The sequence below is a fragment of the Sinocyclocheilus anshuiensis genome, unplaced genomic scaffold (assembly GCF_001515605.1).
Source record: "Sinocyclocheilus anshuiensis isolate Anshui unplaced genomic scaffold, SAMN03320099.WGS_v1.1 scaffold843, whole genome shotgun sequence".
Classification (NCBI taxonomy): domain Eukaryota; kingdom Metazoa; phylum Chordata; class Actinopteri; order Cypriniformes; family Cyprinidae; genus Sinocyclocheilus; species Sinocyclocheilus anshuiensis.
This window is the reverse complement of record NW_015547670.1, coordinates 271,104-294,534: the sequence shown is the minus strand read 5'-3', so window position 1 is coordinate 294,534 and position 23,431 is coordinate 271,104. Positions and strand designations below refer to the sequence as shown.

Here is a 23,431-nt window from a genome sequence, read left to right as displayed (position 1 = left end):
GTCTACACCAAGGCACAGTAACGTTCCGTTTATTTTAAGCGCTGCCACTTTAAATGCTCCAGCTCTTTAAGGGTGAATTCAGATTGGCTGTTTACTTTTTTATCATTCATCAGCTGGAACAAATCATTTTGAAAGTGATTCCAATGATATTGTGTGTCATTATTGCTATAGTTGTTGAATTCTTTTAATTTCAGAACGATAAGGCTATATCCTTATCATTATAATTATGGTCCATGGTGTGAATGCCCCTTTGTAAAAATAGTGCCTAATGTATTGTGTTAATATGAAGGAATTTTCCGTATTGAATTTTCACAGGTGTTTTACCTGTATTTTGAATTACACATTGCATTTAGTTGTGTTTTAGGGTTAAAGGTAATGTCCATAAGTTAACGGATAATGTCCTGGCAGATACTTACTGTACCAGTACCTTTTCCATTTTCATTATTGACATTATTTAGTCACCCTCATGTCATTTCAAACCTGACTTTCCTACGTGGAACACCAAAGGAGATCTTCAGCAGAATGCCCGAGCTGTTCTCTTCCATACATTGAAAGTGGATGGGGACCCAGACTGTCAAGCTCCAAAAAGTGACTAAAAGCCCCTAAAAGTAGCCCATACAACTTGTTTTTTTTCTGAAAACGTAGGATATCTTTGTGTAAGGAACAGAATGAAATTTAAGCTGCTTTTCACCTTGAAAATCTTGCTTCTTTACCGCTTTCATTGTATGGATAAACCCATGCATCTAACAAACATATGTTCTAAGAATGTTTTGATCATATATTTTCATAATAATTTCATAATTATATTTTTTCATAATATGAAAATGTTATTTCTGAATGTTCTCTGAAAAAAAGGAAAACAATAAAAATTTGTAATGTTCTCTGAAAAAAAAGGAAAACAATTGCATTTTTTTTCATTGGTTATGTGAATGTTAAAGACAACATTAAGTGAAATGTTCCATTTTATTATTGTGCAAACAGACATTATGGGAATGTTAATTTTAAATGTTCTCTAAACCATCTTAGACGAACATCCAACTAAAATCTTACAGAAAAACATTCCATGATATAGAATGTTTTTGTACTAACGTTTTGAGAAATTATTAAAGACCACATACATCTGAATGAACATTCTAGTAACAACTGGAAGAATTTTTGTTTATAACTTTGAGAGAAATTTTCCAGAACGTTCCCTGTTCCCTGCTATGAAATCAGCTTGGATATTCTGCTGTAAGTAACAACTGTTTTACACAACAACAAAAAAAAAAGATATAAAGGTTTGTAAGTTATGACAGAATTTTCACTTATGGGTGGACTTATCCTTTTAAAATTAGGACTGAGGCCTTGTCTGTGACTGTCTGCATTTACTTGTTTATGTTCACACATGGCATTTGCAATGTTAAATGGTGAACAAATGATAGTTTTCGGAACAACATATGCATAAATTTGCAAGTCAGTTCTACATTCTCTTAATGAATTCAGTTTAATCATAGATAGACAGACAGATAGATGGATGGGTGGCCAAATGGATAGATCATAAACGTGCAAGTGAGTTCTACATTCTCTTAATTCGATTTAATGATAGATAGATAGACAGACAGACAGACAGGCAGACAGACAGACAGATAGACTGATAGATACTTAAATGGATAGATGGACAGATAGATCGATAGGAAGATCATGTCCTCATACTCTTTGTCACATATGGATTTTGCCGTCTTAAATGTCTGTCTCATGTGCAGTGAAATGGCTTCTACTCTCAGATCTTGATTTGGTCCATTCTGACCTGTCACATGTCTGCAGTCTCTGTATTTATGTCTCTGTGCTGTGAGTGTAATGCCGGGAAGGTAATTGCCTCTTAACACTGTAGAAAGCCATTCAGTCTCCTAAAACCCAATGAAAGTGGAATATCTCGACTGTGTGGCTCAGTTCAGGATGTTTTACAGTTCATCTCACTTGAGTGAATCATAACCTCCTTGAAAGAGTTTTTCACAGATCAGGAGGTGAGTATGACAGTGATCTTGTCATAGTTTTAATCCAAAGAGTGTTTTTTTATTCTTAAAAAAACTTGATGAATTTCACAGATGACAATGTCAGCATGGATATTACTGCTCACTGCGGGTGTGTCTGTCCTGGGACTGTCATGGGGTCAGCGGACTGAACCCATGTTTGCCTCAATAACTCAGAGTGTTTTCCCGCCGGACTATGAGAATAACCCTACGCAGCTCAACTACGGCGTGGCTGTCACTGACGTGGATGGAGATGGAGATCTGGAGATGTTTGTTTCAGGGTGAGTGTCCTAGTCTTCAGATCACATGCATTGTTTTCAGCAGTATAATGAAGAAGTGAAGCGTTTATGACATTATGCTTCTCTAGGGAAAATACTTTATCAGTGTTCTTTATCAAGTTATATGGTGCTTTTGTGCTATTTGAGTGAACTTACATTTTTGCGATATTGACAGAACAGATGCACTGGCCAAGAACATTACCTCAGTTTGTGGCTTGAAAGTGATATTTTCTAGGGGAAGCAGAAATGTCAAAGCAATTAATTGGGATTATTTGTAAACCATTTGTGAAATGATTTGGATCTTAGTGAATTTGTGTTGATGAAAATAGATGTAATTGGAGAGTTCAATGTTTTGTTTGAGTTGTGCTCAAGAATGAAATTAAGTGCAACTGACAGAATCGTATCTCTAGGGATACTAGAATCTGTTTTTCCTTACATTAAATGACAGCTGAGGTGGAATTGTGGGATTGCAGGTCAGTGAAATACACCAACAATGATGTTCCTTGTTGGAAACTGGGAACAAATAAATTGAATATGGTTATACATTAATCCTTCAAGGCATGTTTTTATTTGAGTTGAATTTTCAGGGAATATATCCTGAATTCAATTTATTTTTCCTACCCCGCTGGCTTTTTTTTCTTGTTTTAAGCATTTTGACTTATTTCTCTAATATTTAAATACTTTTTTATATGAAAGATTTTACTGGAGAACAAGACATACTGATTACGGATTTTTAGCTGTGGCCCTTTTTTTTTTTTTTTTTTTTTTTTTTTAAATATACACAATTACACAAATGTTTTCTCCTTTTTTCTCTTTAGCTACAATGGCCCAAATCTGGTGTTGAAGTATGACAATCTTAAGAAGAGGCTTGTTAACATTGCGGTTGACAACCGCAGTTCTCCATATTATGCACTCAGAGATCGACAGGGCAATGCCATCGGAGTGACAGCATGTGACATAGATGGTGATGGCAGAGAGGAAATTTACGTCCTTAACACTAATAACGCCTTCTCAGGTATGAAACGGTTTCATAAACAAGGCTCTGATGGAAATGCTACTGTAAATGGATGTTAGTTTCATGTAAATTGTTCATGTCATTTCATGCAGGGAGAGCAACATACACTGACAAGCTCTTTAAGTTTCGTAACGGGCGGTTTGAGGATCTACTGAATGATGACATAAATGAACACAGAGACGTTGCCAATCGCGTGGCTGGCCGGTCACTCGCATGTGTGGACAGAAAGGTAACACCTCTAATAAGTTTGTGTTGAATGAAAGCTTTTGCAAAAGCTTGATGGTAGAAACACTTCCTTCAGGAAAACCAACCAGGTGGAAAAATAAATAATTTGTATGTTTTCCTCCAAAATCGCACAGATCTTCTAAGATCAGGATTGCCATCTATATCAGGGATTAAAAAATGTTTAGGCTAATCATTTCCAAGTCATGGATCAAATGATATGGGAAGTGTTTTCTCCTCCATTTTAAAAGTTAAGTTAATTTATTTTTCTACCTCTTCATTTGTACATTTTCAATTACATTTGCTCTTAGTATGTTTCTCAGTCAAAACAGACCTGTGGTCCATTTTTGGATGGGGAACCACAGCTGTTGTAAACGTTTCCAGCTAACAGGGAATGTTCTCAGTACTTTGTCTAATGTTCTGGCAATGATCTCTTAAAGTTATGAACAAACGCTCTTCCAGTAACATTAATGGAACATTCGTTCAAAGTTAGTCAAAGTCTTTAATAATGTTCTCAAAATGTTAGCACAAAAACATTGTTTATACATCATTCATGGAATGCTTTCATAATGTTCTTAGAACATATGTTTCTGGTTATTCTCAGCTCTAAAATATTGCACAGACTAGAAATTGCTCTTCTTGAGTGCAGTCTGTATAAAATGATTTTTAGAAATGCTCATCCAGTAATCATGAATGACTGAAAATCATGGAAATTTCTTGCTCAAAGCATTTGGAAAAACTGTTTGTGAATTTTAATGTATGCGAATAGTAAGTTGCAGCCTGAGGTATGTATTGATCATCAACAGGATTGCAGAACATCAGCATGTGGGATCTGAGGAAAAGTGAGTTCTTAAGGGTATTGAGTGACTGTTTACATCTCGTTACTGTCTGATCGTTTCACCCTCACAGACTCAAAATCCTCTGCACCCATCATTTGCTGTCCACCGTTACCGTTGAGTCCTGCCCCCTCTCAGCCAACCAATATGATTGTTCATTTCCAGTGTTCTGCAATATTTGTCTCTGACATTGAATCATGTGCTGTGATAATTAGAAAACGCAAGGCCTCATTTGTTTCTTTTTGTAAGGAGATGTATTAGGTGGGAAGTGCTGCCTTAATTTGTCTCTCTGCACGTAGGTTATCGGAGCTCCCACCGTCTGACCGCGCTTCACTGGTACCTAATCCCAGACGGCATGATGAATGGCCAAACATGTCAATGATTTGTATTTAGTCCAAAGCACAATAAGCTGAACAGCATATTTCCGCAATTACTTCTGGACTGCATGCTGTTGTGTGGAGCAGTCCGCAGTGAAGGATGCTCAGTTATCCTGGGGAAGAGCTTCGAGGGATTGAAATGGATTTTTTCACCCGCATTCATTTGGTGCTGCTTAAAAGTCCTTCATCAATGATTTTATGATTTAAATGATTTAGGATCAGGCTTATAATAGGTTTGGAGAGAAACAAAACAAAATGTGTTTGGTCTTCATAGAGTTCAGTTGGGAACCAAAAAAACTACCCTGTCATTGGATACTATGTCGATCCACAAAGAAACTTTCAAAAGTTGAAATGAACTGCTGATGCAGACGGTTGAGTTCGCCTAATTTATTCCTAACTACAGTCATATAAGGTCACAGAAGCATTAAGGTCCAGAAATCTGGTTTAAAATGTTTTAATTTAAATACATTCATTATATTATATTTATATTACTGTATCTTAATTCTCAATTCATTCAAGGCAACAGTAAATAATTGTGATTTAAAAAAAAAAGTAACTAAAAATGTACCAATGGGTACCATGCTGTTTAATCAGTTTAATTAAATGAATAGTTCACCCAAAATAAAAATTTGCTAAAAATTTACTCACCCTCAGGGCAAGATGTAGATGAGTATACTTCTTCATCGGAAAAGATTTGAAGAAATTTAGCATTACATCACTTGCTCACTATCCTCTGCAGTTAAGACATTTTTAATTTCAAACTGTCTGAATCAGAAGAGAAATATGCACAGATCAAGCACCGTTTACAAGCAAAAACAGTCCAAAACAGTTCTAAAGAAATATTTTGGTGGATTTTGATGTGAGAAGACAACAGGGAGAGAACACTGGAGAAAGTGTTATTATCAATTATAGACCTGAATTTTGGCCAGAAGCAACGGTTTAATGCTAAAATGCCTTAATTATGGATTTGTTTCTTACAAATGCACAGCTTTTTGCTTCACAAAATGTTAATTGATGGACTGGAGTCATGTGGATTACTTGTGGATTCTGCTGTGACTGTAATTGGTAAAATTTGCGTCAGCAAATCTGAGCAAAAACAGATAATATTGTGTTTAAAATATAACTTAATATTAATTTCTTATGCTTCTCTATTTAAACTGTTGTATAAAATCACATTTGAACTTGTGCTATTCAGAAGAAAAACAACACTGGTGTGACATTGCTCTCGCTGCTTGTGTGATATCGCTTATCATATGATATGAAAATGAGACAAAAACTCATACAGCGGCATTTATTTGACTCAATATCTTGAATTTTAGAGGCACATAACTGCATTTATGGACTACAAATATTTGAATTGCGTTATTTTCCCATAACTAATAAATTGAATTAATATGTTAAACTGATAGCTTAAAACATATATGGTGTAGGATATCAGACCGAATCAGACAATCTAAGATTTGGTCAAAACATGGTTGAAACACGAGGAGCCGAATTCCACAGGGGCCCAAGACACAGGATGTTCGTAAATCAGATCCTTGCGCCACAAGCCTGAACCAACTAGCAGCTTTGAGTAGCTCACAGCATTTAAACAAAAGAACACTTATTGACAATTCCTAGGAGATTGTCAATTTTGGGGCAAATAAATATGATTCCCTTTGAGCTAAATTGACCTGTTTCCCTTACAACGGTTTTCTCTGGGAACTGTGTACATTGCTCTGCAACTCTGTAAATTGACTTTTTCAGTACACCCACCTTTCAACCCATAATTTCGAACCCAAAACATTTTTGCATGAAACCAGAGATGGTACAAAATAGGGCTGCACGATTAATCGCACCTAAAAGCATGTTTATTACACATTTTGGGAGACAAAACAATTGAATAGGAAAACAAAATATATATCAATATTCTTATGAAATATTAGATGTAGGGCTGCACGATAAATCGCATGCGATATTTAATGCGCATCTTGTTAGTAAAGTCGGTTCTGTAATTAGCGTGCTTTCACATGGAGCAGCATTAACTACACAGAGCCGTTGTTCACTGACGAGCTGCGCTAAACCACGTTCATATTCGCGCGATTTTTTGCGCTTCTCATCAGTGAACAACGGCTCTGTGTAGTTAATGCTGCTCAATGTGAAAGCCCGCAGGTGATGGAGATTTACGCTGATTACAGAACCGGCTTTCTGACAAGATGCGCGTTAAATATCGCATGCGATTAATCGTGCAGCCCTAGTACAAAATATGCTTTGAAAGTATTAGTTTCGCATACTTTGCTGTACTTTTCTGTAAATCTAATTCGTTATTGATAAACAGAGCATGAAAAACATGGAAATCATGACATTACAACCTAAGCTGCTAATACATTCTGGGGCAACATCTGTTTTAACTCCATTATGCTTTAATCTGTATTTGCTGACCTGAAGTGGCGGTTATGTAGAAACCAGAGAGCGTTTGACATTTTCATTGTTGTGCCTCATTAGGATTCTGGTCACGAGCTGCTGATATTTATATACTTATTATGTATATATTTCTTTATTTCACCATGTCCATGCTGTTGGATCGTGGGTGTCTTTATTGAAAATGTGTGCGTAAGTTCATTTGCTTGGCTACTTCGCTGACTTCATGTCCACAGGGAATCTTTCTGATAATGGGGTGTGAAATTAATATCCAAGGGGAGGCAGTTGAAATATGTGTGCGTGTGTATGCAACTGTATGTGGACGAGTGTTTGACTTATTTCTCTTATATGAAGATCACGTAAATGTCTTGGAAACTTTTTTTGCGATGTTTTTTTATGTCTTGACTGTGAGAAAATGATTTACAGTACATCAGATTATCCACAAATTACACGCCACTGCAACTAATGGTTTTTACCCTAATTGAGTTTTATATTATTGCTTTACGTTAGTGTACTTGGTTACTAAGGAGACAGCAGTGCCAGTGAAGAAGAGCATGTTTGAGATGAAATATGAGACATGTAATGTTTGAAAATCAGGATAAAACAAGTGCCACCTATGAACAAAATCATTTTTATGTACTGTATATCAATGTCAGTCAAGCTGTAATTTTGTTTTAATTCTGTTAATTTATGCAAAAAGTATGAAAATATTATTTATAAATTAAATTAGCGTTGGAAAGGCATTTTGGAATTAAATAACAGACATTTTATTCTAAAAATGTTAATTAACAATTAACCTCGCACACCTGCTGGTAGTAGATAGAAAACATACCAAACCAAGGCCAAATACAAAAAACTCATCAGTCCCACACACTATCGATACTTATATATATTTTATACATTGTTTTATACCTTGTTAATAAAATATATATGTGCAAGTATCGATAGTTTGTGGGACTGTTGAGTTTTTTGTATTCTAAAAATGTTAAAAATGTAATTTCCAACACAGAATGCTATGGAACATGATACCTAATTTGAGAAATGGTGGAAATGGCACTGTTGTGGAAATGTTATGACTTTCAGATCAAATACAAATTATCCTGTGTATATGTTTATTTACTGTTGGACATTGTAATTTTTTTTTTTTCAAAGTTGTCAATAAAACAAAAATTATTGGATTATGTTTTACAAGAAAATGCTATTTCAGTCTTTGAACTTCAACATTTCACATTTAATTCAATGTTACTTGTAGGTTATTTCTGAAATTTAGCAATTTTTCAAAATTGTTTATGAGCTGAAACATTATTAGAGATCTAATCACTATAAACTCAATGCTTTTATCTTTTTTTTTAATCTTTTTTTTTAGGGAACAGGCCGTTATTCCATTTATATTGCCAATTATGCCAGCGGAACTGTAGGTCCACATGCTCTGATTGAAATGGACGAAAGTTCAAGTGACCTGTCCAAGGGAATCATTGCACTGTCAAACGTGGCTGAGCAGGCCGGAGTCAACAAGTTCACAGGTGCGTGTCCGTTTATTTATCAATATGTGAGTGGGAGTGTGTAAGTGTACGATGATGTCAGTGAATATATTACCCAGGACTCTTTAACGGCCATGAGCTGAAGGATCCGGGTTTTTTGCCTTATGGCTGATTTACAGTAGAGCTCAGTGCTCATATCAGCTTTGAATCACTGAGTTATAGACAGTGTTTATCAGCTAAAGCAGCCAGTAATAGAGAGAACAGGGCCCTGGAAGACAGTGCTGAATAAGGAGATGGAGGTTTTGGCCCACTCAGCTGTTTACTGCACTGAAAGTCATGTGAAGGCACAAGGACAAGTGAGCCGTATTTCAGCTTTGACTTACTCAATGAAGCAGCCATTCCATTAATCACTATGGGGAGTGCAGGGCTTTGGACCACCGTTCAGAGCAGTGTTGGAGAGGCACTCTTGAGAAGGGTTCAACCAGGACAGTCTCAGAAGGGAAATGTCGCTGTAGCAACAAAATTAAGCTTTTTTGATATTCTTGCCTCACTATAGAGGATTCTGTTAAAGCCTTGGCAGGCTTCATATGTTTGAAAGACGCAAAACATGGAATGGCTTCAACCACAATATGTTTTAACTTATTTTATAATTTAAGTAATTTAATTGAATTACATTTTAAATTTTTTTCACATATTTAATATTTCATTCACATTATTCACATATTATCACACATTAAAATGACACAAAACAGAATGGTTTCAACAACAATGTTTAATTTCATTTAAATTATACATGCTATTTTATTTTATATTTTATTTCATTATTTCATTTGTTTGAATGACACAAAACATGGAATGGTTTCAAGCACAACATGTTTGTTTCATTTATTTTACCAATGCATTTATTTTATTTACATATTTTATATTTCACCTATTTTATTCACATTATTCACATATGTAATGAGGAGGCTGAAGGTGCATTAGAATCCATGTGCAGAAGTTTAATAAGGACAGTCCAACAACCACAAACGTGAAGTCCAAATGGCAAGCAGGCAAAGGAATAATCTAAAGGCGGTCTATTTAATTTAATTTAATTTAATTTAATTAATTTTATTTTATTTTATTTATTTATTTATTTTATTATTTATTTTTTATTTTTTCTTCATTTTTTTATTTCTATCCTAACCAGTCTGCAACAATATAAAATAATATAAATACTTACAACAAATTCTTTAATACAACAAAAAGTTGTTCCCTCTCCCAAGTTTCTGTTCAAATGTCTTTCAAATATATTTGAAAGTAAGAGCTATTACAAATCTTAATATCACGTTCATATTTAGCATTAAGAAAAAGCCTGGTCCTGCTGGGCTTTAAGAAATAAAAGCACTATTTTCTTTAAAGCTGCTTCGAAACAATGTTCATTGTGAAAAGCGCTATACAAATCAAAACAATTACTTGCTGCTGTAATTCAGCTAGAGGTCAGAGCTGTAGAATAGTGATTGCCGGGTGAGATGTGTTGAAAGAGAGCTGGTTAAATGCACATGTGATTATGGGCAGTCAGAGACTGTGTCAGCAAAAGCAGCAGTGAGCCGCTGTTAGGGAAATGAGCTGGAAAGCCACTAACGATTTCTGCTATGCGTTTGGTGATGATGCCCCTCTCTGCTGTGTGTTATAGGGGGACGGGGGGTCGTGGTCGGTCCCATCATCAGTCAGACCCTACCTGATATTTTCTGTGACAATGAGTACAGCCCTAACTTCCTGTTTCGCAACAACGGAGACGGTACATTTACAGATGTGGCGGCACAAGTAGGTAAGCAAGAGCTGACGCTTTAAATTTTTTCTGATGATTTTGTTTTGAAAGGTGAGTTTGTTAGCCTTTCACAGTAAACATGCAATGAAATATTTGTATTTGTTGTCGCAGGGGTTGATGACCCGATGCAGCATGGCCGTGGAGTGGCGCTAGCAGATTTTAATCGGGATGGGAAGACAGACATTGTCTATGGAAACTGGAATGGGCCTCATCGTCTGTTCCTACAGCTCAGCAATAATCGCAAGCAAAGGTTTAAGGTGCAGATTTAAAAAACACTCTTTGCATATTCTTTTAGCTGTAATGGAAGAGAAAAAGTGTTTCTTGCAGTGCTTGCCAGGCCTGAAACTTTAAAATTGTTACTTAGCTGCCTTCAAAGCACTGGTGTTCTCCTCAGGAAATGCAAATCATTTTTTTTTTTATTATTAAATGTGAATATACTGAATGATAGGATTCATCTTTGTTATACAGAACAAAACAGCATGATCCCTACATTTTGATCTGTGTAATTAAATCCTTCTGAGAGAAGACAGAGGATAAAATAATAACATCTGCTGTCTGATTGGAGTATTCAATTATTCTCTAATCATTGTTCTATTGTTTGCGCAGTGACCTGGCCCTTGTTTCAGCTGGTAAAGCACAGTGATTGTAATTAGTCACAGTAAGATCGAAGAACCTCTTTATTTTTCCTGAGACTTCAACAGGAAGTTTTATAATCTGCTGACAGCTGAATCAAGACTGAATGTTGTAAGAAATGTTTATTTTTAAATTTTTTGCAGAACCTACTTTTTAAAAGTTTGGGGTCAGTAAGATTTTCTTTTTGAAGAAATGAATACATTAATTCAGAAAGGATGCGTTAAATTGATCAAAAGTGGCGGTAAAGACTGAAATATTTCAAATAAATGGTGTTCTTTTGAAATTATTATTTATCAAAAAATCCTAAAAAAATGTAATGGTGTTTCACAATAATAATAAGCAGCGCACATGCTTTCAACTTTGATAATATTAAATGTTTCTTGAGCAGCAAATCAGCATATTAAAATTAATTTTTTAAGGATTTTTTGTGACACTGAAGACTAGAGTAGTGATGCTGAAAATGTAATTTTGCATCACAGGGAAAAAAAAACATTTTACAATATATTAGAAAATATAAATATCAGTTATTTTTAATTGTAATAATATTTCACAATATTACTGTTTTTACTGTATTTTGATCAAATAAATGCAGTCTTGGTGAGCAGAAGAAAAAAATGAACAGACCCCAGACTTCTGAATGGTAGTGTAATATGTTGGCAAGAGGCTGATATTTGTTAACTTCTTTATGGTACAGTAAAATAAAACAATATAAGCTACAAGAGGCTGTGCATTATAGTGATTTTACCACAGCTTTTAAAATGATAGCAAAAGCCGTATGATAAAAGTCACCAATATTCTATTTCTGATAGACAAACAACTAGGAATGAGGATGGCTTAAGTTTCATTTAAACTTTTTTTTTTTTAATTGTTCATATTGAACATCAAATGTCTTTGCCAGATTTTAGTATGTTGGCAAACTTAAGAACATTGAGATTTCTTCTGAAACTCTAGATGAGACACATGTGAGATCACTAGGATCTTTTTCTCAAGATAAAACTCTTAGGCTTAAAGTCTTAAATAATTTCAATCTGCTCTCTGTAAGCACATTGTTGTCAAGGAGAAACATTTGTCCTGTGGGGCCAGTCAAAATTTGTAAGTCTGCTAATCTTGAACTAATGGTTTAATTAGGCTATGTAATCAAGCCTGTCCTAAAATAAATAATAATAATTAAAGAAGTAATGAACCTTGGCCTAATGGTTAGAGAGTCGGACTCGTAACCCAAGGTTGCAGGTTCGAGTCTCGTACCGGCAGGGATTGTAGGTGGGGGGAGTGAATGTACAGCGCTCTCTTCCACCTTCAATACCACGACTGAGGTGCCCTTGAGCAAGGCACCGAACCCCCAACTGCTCCCCGGGCGCCGCAGCAAAAAAATGGCTGCCCACTGCTCCAGGTGTGTGTTCACGGTGTGTGTGTGTTCACTGCTGTGTGTGTGCACTTTGGATGGGATAAATGCAGAGCACTAATTCCGAGTATGGGTCACCATACTTGGCCACATGTCACGTCACTTCAGAGTGTGTCAGGTAATTGTGTTTGACTGGACTGTTGTTATGGATGGATCAGCGATGTGTGTCTTCCTCAGCTTTAGTTTGATATCAGTGTTAGCGGCAGTGATCGGCTTCTTTAGTATAAATGACTGTTTTATGGGGGCCAATTGTTGGGTTAATGTCTCATGGGAGACCTTACAGAATGATTTGTGCATCAGAGTAGGATATTGTGACCTTTGCCATGTATAATTGCATTGTGATTAAGATGCTCTGTTATTCCGTGTGTTAATTCAACTTTGGCTGAACAAGCACACTAGCTAGTGGAAGTGCATCTGTGAGTCATAATAAGGGTGAGCAAAATCAGGTTGTGGATTTTTTGTGGGAGGTGATCTATCTATCTATCTATCTATCTATCTATCTATCTATCTATCTATCTATCTATCTATCTATCTATCTATCGATCTATCATCTGACATCTCAGCTGTACCACCTCTGCTGGTTCCTGTCCAGAGATGGCCATCACCTCTCCTTCAACCAGACAGCAGAAGGTCACTTCATGGGCTTTCACCTGCAGGTTTTATGAGCCCTATAATTAAAATTGGGGTTAATACTTGAGAGAGTGCCGGCATGCTCAATAACTCTTCCATGACTCGTTGCTGCACTATTGAAGCGCGACGACAGCAGTTACTTTTCTCTGCTTCCACTCCCTGCAGTTTTTAGACTGTGATTTACCTGCAGCTTAGATCTTTATGTCATAGATATCACATATCTGACTCTCCCAATCTTAAAGCTGATGTTCTCCTGTCAGCGAAGGAAAAATCTTTTCCTGTCCTAGTTAAATATGTAGAGACAACTATTATAAGTAAGCCATTCTTTGGTTGATTTTCCCAAGTGTAAAGAGTGTCAACACTGTGATGTTTCAAATATTGATACGCTGATATTCTCTGTACCAGGACATCGCCACACAGAAGTTTTCCATGCCATCTCCTGTTCGCACTGTCATCGCTGCCGACTTTGATAATGACAATGAACTAGAAGTTTTTTTCAACAACATTGCCTACAGAGGACCATCAGCCAACAGACTCTTCAGGTGTGTACAAAAAGACTATACTGACATGCATAGGCAAAATCTTAGAGGGGTGCAGAACGTATAAGGAGATGTTTAACTCTAAGATGTTCTAAGTGAATGGTGATCAAAAACAACAGTAATCTTGTGCATAATTTAATGTCTTTGCAAGTAATTTAATAGCTGCCTGAAGGACAGACTGAAAGTTCGGTCATTATCAGAAATACTAAAAATACCCCCCTGTTATAATTCTCAAATCTAGTAAGGAATATAAAAAAATAGTAGTGAACAACTTTTGGTGTATTTATATACTATTAAAGTATTTATTAATATTTTGAATTAGCTTTTAATTTTATATTTTTCTTTTAGTAATTTTGTTTTGTGTATTTTTAATTTTTAATATTTTTGATAGCTTGCATTGATTTTCATTCCAATTTAGTTTTATTAATTGTAGTTATTTTGTTATTTGCTTATTTTATATAGTTAGTTAATTTATGATATTTTTTTGGTGCTAAAGTTTTGAAGTTTAATTTTTTTAAATCTATATTTTATATATCTAATATTTTATTTTATTTCAGCATTTTAATTGACGTAAACAATTTTTATAGTTTTAGTTAACAATAAAACATTCTGATAACCCCCCCCCAATAAGATATCAGTAGGATCGATTATTTCACTCAGATAAACAAATTATATTGTTTTATTAATAATAATAATAATCAAATAATGAATGTAACCTGTCTAACCTGCCTGCTTGATCAATTATCATTATGTTCAGAGTTGCATTATTTACATTGTAAGGTAGGAAATAATTATGGAAACACTCTCTCTATTTTGGGGATTTGGTGGTAAGCCCAGGCGGCATGACAAGCCAGCAAGTTCAACCGCCAGACCACAAACACAACCCAGTCCAACCACAACTCTACCTGATGGGAAATTCCCCCTTCATCCGACCTCACCCATTACACGATGGCTTTCTAATGAGAAGACTGGATGTAGCATTAAACAGGACATTGCTTCAAATTAGTTTCTAATCCCATACTCAAACAATCTGGACCTCGGTTCTCAGAAAGCAAAGCAAAGCCGTAAGCTTTTTGTATAAAGAAACCTTTTAGTTAGCATTATTAGTCATCAAAATGTAAAGTATGAACTTCCAGCCCTAAAAATGTTTTAACTGAATCAATATTGCGTGGGTTTCATGAGCCTGTAATTGAATATCTCCTTTGAGACATGTTGTATAACATGCAGCTGACAAGGTACATTTGTCTTTGACTGTTCCTTTGTGTGGAGCTCTCTCAAGCCAAAAGGCAAAGTGAGTAAGTAATTAAAATTGGCTTTAGAGTCTCTGATGTGCATCTTCTCATTTTTTTTTGTCATAGATACTTTGCACTTGGACATGGTGTGTTAATGTGTCAAGCAATAGAAACAGTTGATCACGTTGAGGTTCATTGTCAGTCGAGGTAGTTTTACCTTAATTGGTTAGTATATTGTCAAATGTGCAGGTTTGTTTACCCGTTTGTTCAGAGTGAAGGCACATAGCTAGTGAAATACTAATACACTATTAGTCAAAGGTTTGGAGTCATTATGTTTCTCAGAAAGCAAAGCAAAGCCGTAAGCTTTTTGTATAAAGAAACCTTTTAGTTAGCATTATTAGTCATCAAAATGTAAAGTATGAACTTCCAGCCCTAAAAATGTTTTAACTGAATCAATATTGCGTGGGTTTCATGAGCCTGTAATTGAATATCTCCTTTGAGACATGTTGTATAACATGCAGCTGACAAGGTACATTTGTCTTTGACTGTTCCTTTGTGTGGAGCTCTCTCAAGCCAAAAGGCAAAGTGAGTAAGTAATTAATCTTTACCATGGCAGAGTTTCTCGGCGAGAACACGGAGATCCACAGATCGAGGAGCTGAACATCGGGGAGGCCACCGAGCCAGAGGGACGGGGAACTGGTACGAAGGGTTTGGCTGGTTCTTTCCATCAAAATTTAGGACTGTTTATCTTGTAAATCCATTTCATGACATATGGTAAATTTAAGATTTTCCCCTTAAAATAACTTGAAAATGAACCAAAGCTTTAAAAAAAAAAAAAATAAATAAGTTATAAAGGATTGAGGAGCATGTTCTGTCAAAAAGTGATTAAAAAGACCGCATTAATGTACTCACCTCCATGTTGTTTAATAGCTTGTCACATCACATTTGTTGCAAATCCATCTCGATGCGTTTTGGACAATATCAAAGGATATGCTTGTCAATCAATCACGAAATTTATATTTTTATCCAGCAGTGATGCATTAAACAAAACAAAAGTGACAAAGACTTACATCATTACAAATGTTATATTTCACGTAAATGCTGATCTATTAAGCGTTCTATTCATCAAAGAATCCTGAAAAAAGATGTCATGGTTTTCACAAAATATTAAGCAGCACAGCTGTTTTCAATATTGGTAATAATAATAAGTTGGCCATAAAATTAGCATATTAGAATTATTTGTGAAGGATCATGTGACAATGAAGACTGGAGTAATGATGCTGATAATATTTCACATTATGACTCTTTTACTATATTTTTTTCTTTAAAAAAACATTTTGTAAAAACTTGCTGACCCCAAACTTTTCGTGTACACTACAGTATTGAACAGTAGTGTATGTTAATTGGGCACACCTTCATGTAAAGGAGAAACTATGAGTTTTTGATGTACTTGATGAACAAACAACTAAACTGTGCACTGCAAGTGATGGGATGGTTGCGTTCATCTCCAAAACTTAATCCTGGTTATCTCCTCTCTACCACTAGATGGCATTATAAATCCAGGCTTGTGTGTAACTGCATCTTGTGTTATTTACTGACGTTTAGTATTGAGTTCAGTCACCACTCAATCTGAATCACCATCATCATCATCATCATTAGAAAGCCAATGTATTAATGTAGATCTGGTCTAAAGATGTTTTGGTATTAATGTTGAGAATTGGAAACAACATATGTTACAGCTGTGTCTGAGCAGAATGGTCTGTATTTCAGGAGCAGCTGTGACTGATATTGATGGAGATGGACAGCTGGATCTTTTGGTGACGCATGGGGAAAGTGCAGCTCAACCCATCTCTGTGTATCAAGTCACTCAGGTGAGATAGTGTTTTAGACTGGTCAGCCACATTTAAATAGGCAAAACCCTAAGGATTTCCTTGAGAAATAAGTTACGCTTGGTTCTGGTATCAACTTTGTCTCAAATGTTTTTTTCTGAAATTCCTTAAGAGAAGTAAAAGTGCGGTATTCAGAAATGAGACAAACCAATAAGCAAGGTAAAGCCCCGTTCACACCAAGAACGATAACTATAAAGATAACTATAAAGATAACGATATTAGCGTCCACACCAGCGAACGATATTGTCTGTTAATTCTAAGCACACACTCATCTGCAGCTTTAAATTCTCGAGCTCGTTACAGCAGGATGGATTCTGATTGGCTGTTGTTATTTTTTTTTATCGTTCATCAGCTGGAGAAAAATCATTTTGAAAGTGATTCCAACGATATCGTTTCTCTTTGTCTTTATCGTTATAGTTGTGGTGTGGACTCTGCTATTCTTTAATACTGAGACATTTTTTTAGAACTATATCTTTATCGTTATCTTTATAGTTATCGTCCTTGGTGTGAACGGGCCTTAAGTGGCCCCTTAGGGCCTGGGGAATCAGGGGGCCCCATCTGATATTGGTGAAACATATTTGGCAAACGCTCCAGTGTGTATTTGTGTTCTGGAGAGCGTCAAAGTTTCACTCATTGCTCAAAACGCCGAGTTTTTGTCAAGTGCTGAGTTCTTCTGCAAGCTCGCGAATCCTCTCATTATAACAATGTGTAGATACAATGTAAATGAGAGATTGATTGTGCATTGATTAACGGAACGTCAGGAGATCGCGATGAACTTAAGTGAATGACAGCTTTTATATAATCCTTTTTGTATAATCCTGACTGTCTCAGAACCTCAAAGAAGAAAGTATTGTCCTGATGTTTCAAAATGACTCGCTTGTGTGCTTTTCCTATGCGCGCACTGGTGCAAACTGCTGTGCACTCATACAAATGCACGAATGCGACTGGAGACTTTTGCTTAATAATAGATTACATTTATGATTTGTTTCTTGGCAAACCCTACTGTATGCCTTAAGAACACTTGGAATATGGAACGAGTTAAATGGGATAATTTTACGAGATTTTAACCATTTTTTTTGTAAAAAGATTAAAGAAGGTTACAGTTTATTAAATGGACAAGTGCAAGCATGTCTTCTTTTGTGATCCGAAAAAAAAAAGCCTAATGTGGCTTTAGAACAGCATCAGGTTGACTAATTATTTACTTAAGTTGTGAAGAGGTAAATCAACTATAAACTATGAGAGAGCGAGCGAGCGAGCAAAATAAGGGTTAGGCGTAAAAGAACACATAGTTATTATTTTGGGGCCCCATACCTGAAATTTGCTTGAATAAGGTCCGCCCCTTATGTTCTTCTAGTTATTTGCAGCTAATGAATCGGACATCTCGCACATTCAAAGAAAATAGTACTTCTACATTGCAAAATAAGGTGGATAAAAGATTATTAGTAATAAATTATTGTAGAAATATAACATGAATGTGGATGACGTAGATCAGATAATATGGTCTAGGATGAATTTGAAGAAATATTTGAATTAATTTTAAAATCTCATTCTTTTGACGAATTATCTTGGAATTATTTCTCAATGTAAAAAATGTTCCATTTGCTCTCCTTTTAAACTCATTGCTGTCTAGGGAAATTTAAGATAATTAATAGATACATTTTGCAATTTTTCTGGTCTGTTTGGTCTAAATGCATCATGATAGCTTAGAAACAGTAGGGTGACCATACTTCCTCTTTTCCCAGATATGTCCTGGCTAGGATTTCAAAATTGCCTAAAATGTCTAAGTTTTGGCTTCATTTTCCTATTGACGTGCTATCTGCAGTCCTCATACATTATATGTATGCATATTTGCATTGCTTTGACTGTTCTCCGTAGATCCCACCTTCCCACTCACCATTACTGGTCGATTATGTCCAATGCCTGGACGCTATTGGTCGAACTACTTTTCAGTCATCACCTTAAGCAAGTTTGAAAACGATAGGAAAACAAGCCGAAAGCCAGACATTTTAGGCAATTTAGAAGTCCTGGCCAGGACATGAACAAAAAGAGGACATATGGTCATCCTGAAACAGTATTTTGCATTTCTGGTTGAAGTTTAACAACTGAAAGTCCTGTTCTGACATAAGTTGTTGTTTTCTCATTACAGGGCTCATCTAATAAATGGCTCCGTGTGATTCCACGGACACAGTTTGGGGCTTTTGCTCGTGGGGCAAAGGTGATAGTCTACACCAAGCGAAATGGCCCTCACACACGCATTATAGATGGAGGATCAGGGTATTTGTGCGAGATGGAGCCAGTGGCTCACTTTGGACTCGGTATGTATTTCTTTCCCACTCTCTTTTGCGTAAAAAGCCTGCCTAAAAAATTTTTGCAGGAAAATCACATTAAGGCTGCAGTCCGTAAGTTTTGCCTCTTTGTCGCCATCTCTGTTACCAACTGAGGAAAAAAGCATTACTATAAATCTCGCTACCAATGGTGATTAAATCTAAAGATCGGTTAGCTCATATCACATCAAACCGTTAAAATTATTATTATTTTTATACTTTATTCTCAAATGATTAATGTTAACAACATCAGCATTGGTGACTATGAATAGTGTGTATTAGCGTGTAGATTTCAATTTCTGCACAGTCTAAACTAATTGTCATACTCTTCGAATTTCATATTAAGAAATTATTTTAACCCAAAAAGCAAATTATGCTCCCTTGGAACTGGTTGTCTTTAAAATACAAATCTTGTGTAAACCGATCTGTAATCAGAAGCACATTTAAAACTGGAATATAATTTAATTTCATTCACATGTGTTTCATAAACACATAGTACTTTCTGGATTATAATCCGCCATCAAAATGATACATTTAATTATTCCAGCTGCTGTGAGAAAAGGCACATTATTATAAGCTAACCGTTGTGAATCGGGCTAAAGTAAGGTGATAGTTTTGAACACTGGCTGGTTATGTACTTGCTCAAATATTGATTTCGGATCAATTTTTAACCAAAAAAAGTTACGGACTGCAGCTTTAAGAAAGGAACAGCTATGAAATTGTCCAGACCTGTAAAATATCTATTTCATAAGTGCATCCACCGGCTCGGAAATGTTCAGGGTCGCTGAGTAGTGGGAAAACAAGTATTCGCTCTGCTGACTCATTACAGAGAAACAATTATGATGTAACGCCAGGTCATGTTCAGTGGGGTTGCTTCGGGTCTCAGTAACATAATCCTCCGCGTGGAGGCCGGTTCCTTGAATATCCTCATAGACTGGAGGTCCGGAGAGGAGCCTGCAAGTGCAGCAGCCGGTGGCAGCAGACCGGGACCTTTTCCCCACGGCTCGGCCATGTTACAGATGCTTGGAGGCACATGGCTTCATCTGGGAGCTATCGGACAGATTTGTGGCAGGAGTAGGCTGCCAGCTGGAAGCTCGGATTGCTCTGAATGTGCTGTGAAAAACAAAACGATAGCCATCAGTGGTCATTGGATGACCCCAAGGGCTCGTAAATATGTGCGTACGAGTTCAGGCCTCTCATCGATGTTTCTTTCAGTAAGACTGTTTGTAAATTGATGTAAAAATATCTGCACTACAAAATAAATCCATAGTACAGTTTATGGTGTCGGATTATGGAAGTCCGATTTCTTAAATTATTTTTTTTTAACAAATTCTGACTTTTTGTCTCACAACTGCAGCTTTATTTCTTGCAGTGGCAGTGTTGTCTCACAATATGACTTTATATCTCACAATAGATCGATCTTTTCAAAGTTTGCAAAAAAAAAGAAAAAACAAAAACAAAAAATCCCAATATGAATTAGGTGCGTTTCAATCGAGTTGTTTGAGTGGATGACGGTGGTATTGGTAACCTAGTAACCAACAGTAAATAAAACACCATCAGCGGAAACAGCCGATTAGTCACGTGGGTTTAATATTCGTTACATCTGAATTTATTCTGCAAATGTGTTTCCATCTCCCATTATTCACATTAACTAATTTTCGCACAAGTCAAAAACCACCTCAAGCGAGCATAAAAACGTTTTTGTGAATTGAGTGTTTTTTTTTTTCTTCAAAATTTGGCATTTCCATCACTAATTTCTGATGTGATACTTCAAAATGTGCATAAAACCAGGGTGATGGAAATATAGCTTGTGGTACCTCACAATTGCACCTTATATTAATTTCTTAATTTAGATTTTTAGATATTTTGAATATTTAGATTTATCTGCCAAAAATTACTATGGTAAATCTCTCTTTTTTAATTTTTAGATTCAATTATTGTTTTTTAAATATATTTTAAGATTTTTAGATATTTAAAACTTTTATATTTCTCAGATAAAACATCCCATGATACTCCTAAAATTAGAAATTAAGAACAATTTTAAATGTAATTAATAAATTATTATTATTTTTTTTAGATTTTTAGACATTTTGAATTTTTAGATTACCATGATACATCTCAACAGAAAAAAAACAAAATTATGGATTTTTATTTAATAAATGAAATAACTTGTTATTTAGATTATTAGATATTTAGAATTTCTGATTTCTCAAACTAACTAACTAACTAACTAACTTAATTAATTAATTAATCATTATTTAAATACCATGGTGCTTTTTGTTAGTGTACCATGGTACTGTTTGTTAGTGAATATTATCAGTATTGCATGCAGTTATCCAAACCCTGCAATCATCTATCATTTTCCACATGCAGAATTTGCAGATTGCCTTTATTAAATAAAAAGTCAATAGGTGCTCAGTATGTCTTTCCCAACTAAACTGCATCTTTCAGTAACCACTGGTGAAATGTCATGCTTTTTGTCTCGAGAGGCACCTGAGCCAGCCTGGGCCCTGCCAGGAGCCCCGTGGATTTGTTTACCTAAGAAATGTCTCTTTAATTAAGAACTGGGAAGGCAGTCAGCTTCTCTCCTGCTTGACTAAAGGCTATAATGGAAAGAAAGTCTAATGCCCACCATGTCCCTCCTCATTTCAGCTCCTTTGAAGTTCTGCCTTCCTCCTCCACCACATTCATTTCCAAAAGATGATCTCTCCGTTCATGATCACTATGACAGTCTCCTCTAACAGCCATGTTAATTACCGTCCCCGCCGTCTGTGAGAAAGTGTCTCTGACAATTAGATTGAAGGTAGTTAATGGATGCTTCTGTAAACCTTCTTAAATTAAGTGCTTTCCAACCACTGTGCCATTTATATGGCTCCTTATTGCAGCCACCAAACAACAGACGGATTTCATCGGACTGGCATGTGAGAACCTCATTGCTTTAATGCCTCAGTTGCTGCTATGCCAGAAACGCTCTTGGCCTGTGAACCCCACACACTGGCAGTCATGAGAAACCGGTTCTGACGATCAAAGGAGATGTGTTCAGGCCTCGCTGCTCATGAAGCTGTCCACAGCTGAGACTGAACACATTCTTGTGCATTTGTTTAAAAGACTACGTGGTCTGTGCCAAACCAGAGCCTATTCCAACCTGGCTATTGCCGAGAAACTTCTTGGGAGGGCCCTTTCTCCAGAATGGTATTTTTCCATGGAGAAATGTACATTAAGTAAAGAAATCATTCATTATGTCTCCTAAACCTGAGGGGAAGTTATAAAGACGGGCTGTTCGTAAGGTACTAAAAGGATTGCTGCTTTGCCGCCCTGACAGGGAAAGATGTGGCCACCAGTGTGGAAGTGTTCTGGCCAGATGGACGTTCTGTGGCAAGACCTCTGGAGACCAGTGATATGAACAAAGTGATGGAGATCTATTACCCTGAGAATGAGGAGGAGGCGACCCCAGTGGTGGAGATCGAGGTACGTACCCTGCCTGGCATACTCACATGTTCTTTCTTTATTTGAGAGGTTTAATTGTTGTAAGTAATGTCTATTTCTTTTCACAGTGTGGACCAGGATTTGAGGTCAATGAAAATGGCCGCTGCACTGGTAAGTTTTTGAGCAATGTGACCTTTAACCTCCCAGAGGCCTAAACTCCATAATCCATTGCAACAAATGTACTCTTTCAATGTACTCTCATTAAATTTTTTTTTAAATAATGTTTATTATTTCTAACAAATATGTTTTTGCTCAAAACTAACCAAAATTTAAAATAATTTGTTTATAACTTCAAGTTCCCTTTCGGTCGGTCACTCTCGACGTCACCGACGAATTGGGATCTCGCTTAGAGAGACCAATCTACTTCGAGTGTAAACTAAACGAGCCAATGCACATTGGCATGCGATTATTGCATCCAGCTGCCGCTGATCACAGCGTGAGTATAAGTAGGCAGCAGATGCAGCGCATGTTCAGCTTTTCGCTTCGGAGCCGAGCGATCACATCGTTCTGCTCCTGACTACTCTACTGAGAGAAGAAGACTGAACGAGTTCAGCGCGCTCTTGGAGAGCTCTTCGTTTTGGCGGTACGGCGCTTCAGCGGTGGTGGTTTCCCGTGTCGAGTGGGTTGCACACATCAGGCTGCACTACCCCCTGTTTGTGTTGCAGATGATCATCTCCCCTGTGCGCCTCAGCACGCTAAAAGAGCTTTTTCCCTAAAAGAGCAATTTTGGGTGCGTCTTTTTAAAGACGACGTTGCGTGGCAAACTTGACGTTACGTCTTTGTAAAGGCGATGTGGGTCTTGCTATAGACAACGTATCACCCGGCCGTTTCTGGATGCGGTCGTTACCTGGCGCTGGGGGATGGTCAC

At 36.5% G+C, this 23,431-nt stretch overlaps 1 protein-coding gene across 1 annotated transcript in view; it reads left to right on the top strand.

The window, feature by feature from the left end:
• Window positions 1–2,090: 2,090 nt before the first annotated feature.
• The window catches only part of LOC107702729 (cartilage acidic protein 1-like), a 26,649-nt gene continuing 5,308 nt past the window's right edge, over window positions 2,091–23,431 (top strand). The window contains exons 1-12 of the mRNA XM_016505132.1: window positions 2,091–2,290; window positions 3,106–3,302; window positions 3,395–3,531; window positions 8,504–8,660; window positions 10,294–10,428; window positions 10,540–10,685; window positions 13,499–13,635; window positions 15,481–15,563; window positions 16,635–16,735; window positions 18,900–19,068; window positions 22,400–22,545; window positions 22,632–22,674. Of these exons, the coding sequence (XP_016360618.1) occupies window positions 2,091–2,290; window positions 3,106–3,302; window positions 3,395–3,531; window positions 8,504–8,660; window positions 10,294–10,428; window positions 10,540–10,685; window positions 13,499–13,635; window positions 15,481–15,563; window positions 16,635–16,735; window positions 18,900–19,068; window positions 22,400–22,545; window positions 22,632–22,674 (1,651 nt within the window). The remainder of the gene's footprint in view (window positions 2,291–3,105; window positions 3,303–3,394; window positions 3,532–8,503; window positions 8,661–10,293; window positions 10,429–10,539; window positions 10,686–13,498; window positions 13,636–15,480; window positions 15,564–16,634; window positions 16,736–18,899; window positions 19,069–22,399; window positions 22,546–22,631; window positions 22,675–23,431) is intronic.